General features: G+C 40.5%; 1 protein-coding gene across 1 annotated transcript; it reads right to left on the bottom strand.

Moving 5' to 3' along the window:
• Positions 1-6,477: 6,477 nt before the first annotated feature.
• On the bottom strand, positions 6,478-12,304 carry LOC100251375 (uncharacterized). Its single transcript, XM_002263631.4, has 12 exons — positions 12,065-12,304; positions 11,704-11,969; positions 11,274-11,347; positions 11,066-11,160; positions 10,698-10,795; positions 10,388-10,471; positions 9,408-9,488; positions 9,170-9,253; positions 8,987-9,082; positions 8,203-8,282; positions 7,114-7,202; positions 6,478-6,963 (listed from the first exon to the last, which is right to left on the bottom strand). Exons 1-12 carry the CDS (start codon positions 12,195-12,197, stop codon positions 6,611-6,613), a joined length of 1,533 nt encoding a protein of 510 aa, XP_002263667.2. The 5' UTR covers positions 12,198-12,304; the 3' UTR covers positions 6,478-6,610.
• Between the last annotated feature and the right edge of the window lie 34 nt (positions 12,305-12,338).

Below are 12,338 nucleotides of genomic sequence, written 5' to 3'. Positions count from 1 at the left end.
ATAAAATATTGTGGGAAAAATAAGATGAAAATGGGAAAGGCCCCTGAACTAGCAAATTAAGAAGAGAGAGAGAGAGAGAGAGAGAGAGATTTGCTCTGAATAGAACACTTGTAATAGGAAGATTTTTAAAGGGGACTGTATGCGAATGTACATGAACCTACCTTGTTGACCAACTTTTTTTGAAAACTTAAAGACTTAAAAACTGTTAGTGCATGAACATTTGTCATGAACAATTCTTCTTAAATTCTATCCCATTAGAATGATGAATAGGAAACTTCCAAGTTCAACGAATGGTGTCCTTTCAGTCTAAATTTTGGGCTTCAGGCTCAATCATGTCGAAGAAAATCCATGTTCAGGACAGTAATACACGTGAAAACTGCTGAAAATAGAGATTAAGATGGGATTCTTCTCCTCCATATATTAAGACAAGCCGAATAAAAAGTAGTTCAAGCTGCAATAATATGGGATCATGTCTAAATTCCACGCCTACTGACGTATGCCTTGAAAACAAAGTGTTTGAATGACATTCTTCTCTTCTATCAATTCAAGCCTTGAGACTGCAATTCATTATGGGATTCTGACTCTTCCTTAAGTCTTAAGATCCGCCTGCAAAACCTGCAATTTTTTTTCAAGGTTGGCTTATGTTTACTTTTGAGTGTTGAAATCAAATTAATAGATCGAGTCTGATTTTTGTGTATTAAGAATTGAACTAATTAAATCAATTAGTTTAATTCAGTTTAATAATAATAATAATAATTAATTTAAGTTTTTTTTTTTTTTTTAAACTTGTGGGTTAAAAGGCTTGAATGATACTATTATAGCAACTTGTGTTAGGACTAGTTGAATGAAAGCAGACAGTTTATTAAGATTTCAACAAAAGAAATAAGACTACAAGAGGATGGTTGTAAACTTAATGGCTTAATTTAAGTTATTAAACATATTAAATATGTTTGACTTAAAATTAATCCGAGCTTAAATCATGGTAGCTCGCTCACCTCTTTGAAGGAGCTAAGAGGACTCGTGGGACTTTGATGAGTAGAACATGACAGTGAAATCTGCAAGAGAGTAGTCCTGGAAAACCCCACAGGGCTGTGCCCTCCTATGTCCTAACTGCTGTCGTCCCTATTATACTGAATTAGAACCAAAAACATCCTACTCCTGAGGGAAATAATGATAAGCCCAGAAGATCCTGTCGGACCCCGAGGCCCAACTCACGCTATATGGACTGATGTCCATGTTCAGAGCCAAGCCCATTTTTCCTACTTCAGCATCATTTCCTTTTATTGTATTTGCTGGTTTACTTTTGTTTTAGGGCAGTTATTAGCACGACTGCAAGACATGGGTAGTGGGTGAATGAGTCTCCTACAGACTCGGACACCATTAGCTTCATTTCAGTTGTTTCTTTGATGTATAACTTTGGAAAGAAGAGAATGGAAAAGGGGGATCAGAAGTTAATGAATTTGTGGTTCATTCTCACCCAAAGAGAATACTTTCTTTGTGTTTGTTGTGCTTGTACTGATTGGGACCTATCATTGGTATCAGAGCAGGTTCATGACGACAAACAAGGAACGGATCGAGCTTCTAGAGGAGAAGCTTGGAGGAGTTCAAGAAGGAATGCAGCGAATGGAGGTGGGAATCACCGACAAGATCCAACGACTAGAAGAAACTATTGCAAAACAACTATCTGAAGCATTCCTCTCAAGTAGAGGATCACCTAGCCATAATAATTATCAGCAAGAAGGATCCCACCGAACCAACCGAGATACCGGAGAAAACATCCGGCCATTTTCTTCCAAGATTGCAAAGTTGGAATTTCCAAGATTTTTTGGAGATGACCCGACGGAATGGCTCAATCGTGTGGACCAGTTCTTCGAGTTTCAAGAGATAGACGCTGATCAAAAGGTGCGTCTAGCTTCGTTCCACCTCGAAGGCGAGGCGAATCAATGGTGGCAGTGGTTCTGAAAGGCATTCGCTGAAGGACAGGGGAGTATCTCGTGGGAAGCCTTCGAAGATGAAGTAAGGGCTCGTTTTGGACCCCCTGATTCTGAAGACTTCGACGAAGCGCTATCCCGAGTGAGACAGACGGGAACATTGCGAGACTATCAACGGGAATTTGAACGGCTTGGGAATCGAGTTCATGGATGGACCCAAAAGGCTCTTGTGGGTACGTTCATGGGAGGCTTGAAACCAGAGGTAGCTGATGGAATAAGAATGTTCAAGCCTCAATCTGTGAAAGAGGCAATTAGCTTGGCGAAAATGAGGGACAATTAGCTTGCGAGACAGAGGCGATTCGCACGGCCAAGTGCCTTACAAGCTTCTGTTCCTGTAAGTAACCCCAATCCTCCCAAGGGTTCCACACAAGTGGCAATCAAAAGGCTGTCATGGGATGAGATGCAGAAACGTAGAGCTCAAGGATTATGTTTCAACTGCAATGAAAGGTTCACCCCTGGACACAAGTGTCAAGCACCACAGTTGATGCTCCTAGAGGGCTGTATACAGGAAGATGAAACACCAGAGGAAATGGGAGGGGTAAACACGACAAGGGAAATATCCGAGATTGAGGAAGATGACAACGGAAAGGAGCTCGAGATCACTCTACATGCACTAACTGGATGGATTGTACCGAGAACAATGTGAATTAAGGCAATTATTGGAGCGCATGAGGTGGTTGCCTTAATCGATAGTGGATCCACTCATAATTTCATCAGTGACCGAGTAGCCGAAACGCTTCGTTTGCCTGTGAAGCCCACAACACCGTTTACTGTCCGAGTTGCCAATGGGGAAAGATTATCTTGTAAAGGGAAATATGAGAAGCTCACGGTTAATTTACAAGGTAATGAGTTCCACCTCGACTTCTTTTCTGTGCCCTTAAATGGTTTGGATATGGTGCTAGGCATTCAGTGGTTAGAGACGTTGGGTTCAGTGGTTTGTGATTGGAAAAAGCGAACCATGGACTTCATTTGGGAGCAACAGCCTAAGAAACTCCAGGGAATTGAAATTCCACTGATCCAAGACACCACATTGCAGGGCTTCACTAAGGACTTTCGACAACGACAAGCTGTGTTTGCTTTATATGTTCAGCTCGAAGGACAGCAGAACAATGAGGAACTCTCATCAGATATGCAGGCATTGCTGGAGGAATATTCAGATGTCTTTGCTGCGCCTACCAGCTTACCACCAACACGCGAAATTGATCACAAAATACCACTCAAAGACGGAACTGAAGCTATTAATGTGAGGCCATATAGGTACGCATATTTCCAAAAAACTGAGATTGAAAATCAGGTTCAAGACATGCTCAATGCAGGGTTGATTCGACCAAGCACTAGCCCCTTTTCTTCTCCAGTACTGCTAGTGAAGAAAAAAGATGGCACATGGCGATTCTGCACAGACTACCGAGCATTAAACGCTGCCATCGTAAAGGATCGTTTCCCAATTCCAACAGTAGATGATATGCTTGATGAGTTACACGGAGCTGCATTTTTTACTAAGCTGGATCTCAAGGCAGGATACCACCAAATACGAGTTAGCACCCCTGATATTCCTAAAATTGCTTTCCGCACTCACAATGGCCACTATGAGTACTTGGTTATGCCATTTGGGCTATGCAACGCACCATCTACATTCCAAGCAATAATGAACTCGATTTTTCGACCGTATTTGCGGAAGTTCATCTTGGTGTTTTTTTATGACATTTTAATTTACAGTCCGACATGGGAGCAGCACTTGGAGCATGTCCAACTTACATTAGCTGTCCTTCGGCAACACCAATTCTACGTCAAGATGAGCAAATGTGCATTCGGCAAACAAGAGCTAGAGTATTTGGGCCACATAATTACACATCGTGGAGTCAAAGTTGATGAAAAGAAAATTGAAGCAATGGTTGCTTGGCCAAGACCCTCCAACATTACCGAGCTCCGTGGATTCTTAGGCCTCATCGGCTACTACCGCAAGTTTGTTCAAGGGTATGGATTAATAGCTCGACCATTAACTAACCTCCTCAAAAAAGGGAAGTTTCAATGGAATGACGAAACGGAAGCGACTTTCTTAGCTTTGAAACAAGCCATGACATCCACCCTCACACTAGCCATGCCAAACTTTTCCGAACCTTTCACCATTGAAACGGATGCATCAGGAAACGGAATTGGCGCTGTTCTAACTCAACAAAATAGACCAATTGCCTATATGAGCCTAGCCTTGGGAATCACTAAGCAAACTTGGTCAATCTATGCAAAGGAAATGCTAGCCATCGTGGAAGCAATACGGATGTGGAGACCATATTTACTTGGCCGCAAATTCTACATCAAAACTGATCAACGAAGCCTCAAATTTTTCTTAGATCAGCGTGTTGCAACTCCGGAGCAGCAAAAATGGGTGGCCAAATTACTGGGGTACGATTATGAAATCATCTTTCGACCGGGTCGTGAAAACTCTGCTGCAGATGCTTTATCTAGGCGGCAAGAAAGCCCATTATTGGCTGCTCTTCATTTTTCGGAGGTGGATATTTGGAAGCATATCCGCGAGGCCTCTAAATCAGATTCCTATGTGCAGCTTTTGGGAAAAAAGGCGGGTGATCCTCCTCATGGCAACTTGACTTGGCGTGATGGTTTGCTGCTTTACAAAGGGAAGGTTATGGTGCCTGCTGATCACTCCTTAAGGGCTAAATTATTGTATGAAGTTCACAATTCTAAAGTTGGAGGGCATTCAGGGATCCTTCGAACTTATAGAAGATTGCAGCAACAATTTTATTGGCCAAAGATGCATAAAGCTGTTCAAGAGTATGTCCAGAAATGTGAGGTATGTCAACGCATTAAACCAGAGACCAAGGCACCGGCGGGATTATTACAGCCCTTACCAATTCCTGCACAGGTTTGGGAGGACATCACTCTCGACTTCATTGAAGGGCTGCCCACTTCTCATGGCAAAGACACAATTCTGGTGGTCGTCGATAAGCTCAGTAAGTTTGCCCACTTTATTCCCTTAACTCACCCATTTACGGCCAAAGTTGTTGCAGAAAACTTTATTGAGGGAGTTGTCAAACTCCATGGAATGCCACGCTCCATCATTAGTGATCGCAACCCAATCTTCATTAGCAAATTCTGGCAAGAATTCTTCAAACTCTCCGGCTCCAAAATCATGCTCAGTTCAGCTTACCATCCACAAACAGACGGCCAAACTGAAGTTGTTAACCGCTGTGTTGAACAATATTTGCGCTGCTTCGTTCACCAATGGCCGCGAAAATGGAGTACTTATCTCGCTTGGGCAGAGTATTGGTACAATACCACCTACCACGCCTCAACAAAAATGACACCTTACCAAGCTCTTTATGGCCGCCTTCCACCACTTATCCCAGCCTATCCGGAGGGCCTTTCCCCAGTTCATGAAGTGGATCAAACGCTCCTGCATTGTGACGAGCTGTTCCACCAACTCAAGACAAATTTAGAGATTTCCATGAACCGAATGAAGCAACAAGCCGACTCCAAGCGAAGAGATATCCAGTTCACAGTTGGTGATCAAGTCCTATTAAAGCTCCGTCCATATCGTCAGCAAACAGTCTTCAAACGAGCTCATCAAAAATTATCCAGCCGCTACTATGGACCCTATCCTATTTTGGAGAAAATCGGAGCAGTAGCATACCGCCTGCAATTGCCACCTACAGCTCAAATTCACCCCGTGTTCCATGTCTCTTTGCTTAAACCATACAATGGCACTCCAGTTGTCACTCCACTTGCAGATAATGGTGTCATAACCCTTGAACCTCAACAGATACTTGATACACGATGGATTAAGCTGGGCGACACCTTCATGGAAGAAAGCTTGGTGCATTGGAAGCATCTACCCCACGAAAAAGCCACCTGGGAGTCCACAGATACTCTTTGCCACCAGTTTCCTCATCTGATGCTTGAGGACAAGCATCCTCTTCATGGGGTGGGCAATGATAAGCCCAGAAGATCATGTCGAACCCCGAGGCCCAACTCACGCTATATGGACTGATGTCCATGTTCAGAGCCAAGCCCATTTTTCCTACTTCAGCATCATTTCCTTTTATTGTATTTGCTGGTTTACTTTTGTTTTAGGGCAGTTATTAGCACGACTGCAAGTCATGGGTAGTGGGTGAATGAGTCTCCTACAGACTCGGACACCATTAGCTTCATTTCAGTTGTTTCTTTGATGTATAACTTTGGAAAGAAGAGAATGGAAAAGGGGGATCAGAAGTTAATGAATTTGTGGTTCATTCTCACCCAAAGAGAATACTTTCTTTGTGTTTGTTGTGCTTGTACTGATTGGGACCTATCAAATAACTGCTTCATCAGCCTACTTCAATATTAGTTTTCTACTGCAATATTTTCAACTAAGAAGAGTTTTGCGGCACAACTAACTTTGCTACGATATTAATCGTTGGAATGACATCAAATTGTCATTCGCAGATCATTTTTGGAATATCTGTGTAGTGAGATGAACATTGGTAAAACAGAATTGAAATGAAAGAATAATGTGAATATTTAGCGGGTACTGAGAAATTGAAATGTTAGCTGGTCTTGGCTTGATGTAACATGGTCTGCATTTACATTTAGTGACAATATGGAAAAGGAATGGCCCTTTTCCTGGTTTAGAAGGGCCACAAATCCCCCCAGAGAGATCTTCTAGCTTGTCGATGTAATGTGGGATTTTTACTCTGCGTAATGACCACACGATCAAATGAGCCCTCAGATCCTTCACGGTTGGTTGCTCTGCAGACGTCCATTGCAACCTGCTTGCCCCTCCGGACAGGTGTGAAGATGATCCTGCCCCAACCGCTACCAAGATCAGCATTTGTTGTTTCTTCATCTCCCTCTTCTTCTTCTTCTTCTTCTTCTTCTTCATTGTCATCATCAATGGCAGCTGTTTCTATAACATCAGAATCATAGGAAACAGGATCTTCCTGATATGGGATATCCTCATCTTCCAACTGAAATTGGTCCTCTGACAAAACCAAGTAAAAAAATTGAATCCATAATTTTAGATAATAAACTGAAATGGATGTGTACACAAGCAAGCATGCGAGCATGTCTAGACCAAGTTCTTGGAGACATGTTTTTGGGGAAATTGAGTATTGACAAGTAGACTGCATACCAAAGTCAATTTCAAGGTCTTCTGGATTTCTTTTTGCATGCTGCTCTTTCAAAGTATCAAATTTCATACCATCAAGTGGCCAAGGTTCCCTGTGCCAAATAAAACAGATAAATTCATGACCTATGATGTTTAACAATTGAATGGGAGAAAAAGAAAGATATTAAGAATCAGATTTATAAAAATGTGGGCAAATATTCTCACTAGCATCAAAGTACTTGTTGATGAAGTATCATCTCATGAAGATGATCTACCATTAAGACTGTTTTAACTATTTTATTTCAATAAACTGATTTACCCAGAACCAGACATGCCATCCAGCTCATTCCAATATGAGATCCTCTGAATACCAAAGGGACTATTTACATGCATATATCTAAACCTGCTCAAAGGGAAGGAGGGGGGGAGGGGGGAAGAAAGAACTGTTTCTTTTGACTACTGGTCATTTTGCTCATTTCACGTATGTGAGCATCAAATCATTTTCATTTTGCACGTGTTTGTATAATGCATATGGACTTTTTAATTCTGACCACCTTCATACATTTTTAGACTTTTCACTGGTGAAATGTGATCATCCACATCCTCATGCTGTATGCATGAGTTTCCCATCACGTGAAGGTGCAGGTCTGTGCATAACTCATATGACTTGCAGAATATCAATAAGACGTTTGGTTTATTTCCATCTCAACCAATAGGCCACTATTCCCCACATCGAGTGAGGAATCTATAGATGCCATTCAATAGACAAGGAATGGCATTACTCCAGGTTGCGGCTTTTCACTTGATGCAGGGGTTTGCACAATGAATACTTTAGACCTTATGGCTCAATATACCCAATATGCTACTGTGGTTCAACTAATGACAGAACTTAGTAATCCCATATACATTCTGCAGAAGTGGAGATTGGAGAGGACAATGTAGCACATTGCTTAAACAAATTTGATTCAATTATGCATGCAGAAATCATGCAAGGGGGTGGCTTCAAATATAGGCTTGCATAAAATTTTAAAACTCAAGACCCTTCAAATGATTGATGTTTATGAGGAAACCTGTGTAAACAACTCAATCTACATATTTGAACGTGGAATTTACCGTGGTCGTTGTCCTCGCTTGAAAGCAACAAAGCAAAATTTCTCATCTTCAAAACCACGTAAAGGCTCGCCCTTGGAACGCTACAAAACAATAATGGATAAGGGAAACAGACAACCAACATTAATTCCATGCCCTCAAAAAGCAATAAGAACTTAAACCACTTGAAAAGAGGGTCTATGCCATGTTTCTATCTAATAAAAAGAGAAATATAAAAGAAAAGAAACCACAAAATTATCACAAGATTAATTTACTATATATATATATATATATATATATATATACATATATATGAGGAGAACAATACTAGAAATTAGAGTTTTTGTCAAACTGAACCTTAAATGTAGCTCTGAAGCCCACAAGATTATTATCACAGGAGATACAATCAGCAGAGAATTTAGGGCCAGTATAGATACTAGTTATAAAATATCAACATCATGTTACAATAATCATCCAGTTATCAGATGTTATAAGAGCAAAATCTGGGAGTCCTTATTAAAACGTACTAATATAACATTTCAAATAAGTGAAACACCCGCGTAGGTCAGGCTACATTCACAGACATTTAATTTTACTAATTTTCCCATAGGATATATAGAAGAAGCAGATAACAGGGCAATCCAGTTGTGTCACATTGTACCATTTTTTAGGGTTACACAAATTTGACACCTTATTGACACCTCCTGCCTGACATCTGTACCTAGTTCATCTAATATTAATATACAGTCAAACACAAAAATTATCTTGGGACAGTGTGGCAGCATAACATGGTAAACTAAGGAGGAACCTTGTATGCTCGCTGTGATGTCGTCCTCTGCAAGCGCTGAACAAAATGACAATATTTTCCAGTTTTCTCCAGTGGACAAGGTCCATCATGAGGACACTGCAACAACAGAGCTATTTCAGAAACAAGGAAGAGGTGCAACATGGTAATCCAAAAGGAAATTGATTAGAAAAACATCAAACTTACAGGAGCAACTATATATGCACCACCTTTGAGAGCCATCTTATCCTTAGAAACTTCATCTGATGCATCTTCATTTTTGCGACTTCTCTAAGAAGTGTGCAAAACGATATAATAAATGAGCAGGAATAAGAACAATTATAAATGAGAAAGAAAGAGGATTCCAGCAACAAATTCTGAACTAGCATCCAAGCTCAGAAAAAACCTTCCCCATAGAATAATTGACAGGAACCAATCAACATACCCTTTTTTCCATCCATAAAATATGAGATCGCATTTGAGATATGATATTAGATCCTTGAGGTGTTCCAGGTTCAACCAAAACCTGCCCCACATTTGAACTTCTCAGAAAATTAATGAAGAAAAATTACATATCATGAAAATTCAAATTACTTTGAATTTTCAAATTACAAAACCTGAATTAAATATCCATTATGGGCATTTAAAACGGAACATACACAGCAATTAAACTTATCAGAAATCATATATGCAGTCACAGCATGAAAATTCAAATTAATTCTTTGAAATTTTAGTCATGCCTAGTTTAGCTTCCAAAACATTTTAATTTTTGATGCCTCATCTTCTTAAAGTCACCTCCAGTGGTTTCTTCAACCACATAAAATCCATCTCAATATTTCTCATTGCATATTAACCTATTTTGTGTTTTTCTCAAAGGCACTCATTTCTCATATTTCTCTAATCTTTAATATCCAGACATGGAAGGACCACGAGATTAATGTGATTAAAGAGGGCTCAGGGTTTCTTAACTTGATTCTTCAAAGAGTTAAAAAAAAATCAGGTAGTATTGGGCTATTCATCTCAACCAAACTAATTTCAAACATTGCCGAAATCTAGAACTCAACATGGTAATTTTCTTCATCTTAAATGAAGACATAATTTGGACTTGCAGCATCCAATAGTTGCTATTTTCCTACAATAATATAACAATGTCACTTGATCTGGCCTCCATTTTTCTGGGAAACAACTGCCTGAAAGCTCAGACACAGAACATGCAGAAATTAAAGCAGTGAGAAATTCCTTAGTAGTGGATATTACATCTATAAATACACAAGAAGTTTTACCGTGACCAATAGTAGGATGTGAGCTTTCATGTATCTTTCCATGAAAGGCATAAACCATTATTGTCTAACCATCAAATCCTACTTGACCACACAAACACGGACATCATGAGACATGAAACTCTTCATAGAGAAGAAATTTTACCAGAACATCCCGTGTAAGATCCCAAAGCTGGCGCACTATTGTAATTCTGTCCTTCAGGGAAGGAATCTCTCCAAGCACATAGGACTTCACCAAACAGTAGAAAACATTAAATGTTAATTAGCACGATTCAGAAGCCTATAATAAATAGTTCCGTGCATGGAATGGGAAAAGAAAAGAAACAAAGAATGTGTCCGACTTCAACTTATGTATTTACTTCTTGTTAAAACCCAGTACAAAACAAGTTAGCCCTGAGCACAAAAAAATCTCATGGCCAAACAATTAGTAAAGAACAGAGAACTAAACAACTTACAGCAATTACAAGGTCATGCTCTCTCTCGGACTTACTGATATTCTGAGTTAGAGCTTGAATGCTGTCATAGCTATGTATAAGAGGCAGGTTCTTCTGATCTAAGACAATTAATTAGAGCAAATTAGCATCAGAAATTTGCTTGACCATTCAAACATCTCTGTCATATGATGGTATTTCTTTACTGTATTTCAAATATTTCATCCCGCACCCAATAAGTTATTAGCTCTTCTCATAAAGTAGGAAATGAAATACAGTAGATTCCAAATTTTTGTTTTCCATAGTTAACAACTGCTTATGGCATCATCAACTTCAAAAATTAGCAGATCAAAGCATCTAACCAATTGAGAAGATTTTGTATCATTATCTACCTTGTATAAGGCTCTGACTCACACGTTGCATCGATTTTGATGGCTCAACTAAATTAATTCTTTCCAAAGTCCGTGGCCAGACCTCCCGCAATGCCCTGCAGCATTTTATTCAAATTCCAATGAAATTACTCTCGTGAAGACAGACTAATGGTAATATTCATATCTCTATCCAAGTAACCAACAGAAGATAGCCAACCGAGCCTCTCACCACAGTGCCGAACCAGTTCCAGAACCAAAATCCAATACCCCAGCTGGAGAAAACCCAGGTAATCTTCTCCGAACCTAAAAATTAACAGACTAAATTAATTCCTAGAAATTTATCTCTTTTGAACCCCACCCACCCCACAAAAAAATAATAATAATAAATAAAATAAAATAAACTTTATAACCCTGGGGGCTCCAATTGGTTCCCGAGAAATGCAGGAAAACAAAAGAACCAAAAATTTTAAGTCCCAGATTTTTCATCAGGTAGGAGTAAATTGAGTCTAACGTATCTCCACGGCCCAATTAAGATGGGTTTCACTAAAAGAATTCACACAACAGAAGGCAGAGAAGTAAAAGTTCCATTCTTTTTCCTCTAAATTCCAACCTTTTTCCCAGAAAACAAACACGAAACCCCACTAGGTCAATTTTCGTACCTCACTAAGAACTCTATAACACGCCGAGTAAACAGCGGGCATTCGAGAAGCGACATAAGCGACGGTCTCATCGTCTCTGTACTTGAGCCCAATGTCACCGTACGCACTCTTGATCTTCCACCGCTTGGACCGTTCCATGGACTTGAGAGGATCTTCAACCAGCTCCCTAGAAGTGGAGGCTGTGAGCAGTAGATTCACATCCTTGATTTCGCAGAACGACTCTGACAGCCTCAGCACCTTCCTCTTCATGTGGGGCTCCTCCTGTTCTGCAACAACACGGAATTCATTCATTCAAAACCACACAAAATCTTTCATAAAAAAACACCCAATCACGTAGAGAGGGACAGAGAGAGAGAGAGACCTCGGAGGAATTTTTTGATGGCTCTGCGAAGCCGGACGGGGACGATGTGGCAGCGCTCTGATTGCTTGGCGGCGGAGCGGAGGGCTTCGGGGGTGAAGATTCTTTGGGCAGTTTCTGGCACCAGAGCAGCCATTTCCGGCGCGATTGAGGTGCCTTTCGGTAGTTTTTCAGGCGGTTGCTGCGTGTTTTTGGGGGGTTTTAGCGAGGGTTTTACATTGCGAGCTTCGCAGTTGATCTTGGCCTTTGGGTCTAGGGAGTTGGGCCTTGGGACTTG

The sequence above is a fragment of the Vitis vinifera genome, chromosome 2, assembly GCF_030704535.1.
Source record: "Vitis vinifera cultivar Pinot Noir 40024 chromosome 2, ASM3070453v1".
Classification (NCBI taxonomy): Eukaryota; Viridiplantae; Streptophyta; class Magnoliopsida; order Vitales; family Vitaceae; genus Vitis; species Vitis vinifera.
The sequence above is the reverse complement of the archived record's forward strand: the minus strand, read 5'-3'. Positions and strand labels throughout refer to the sequence as shown.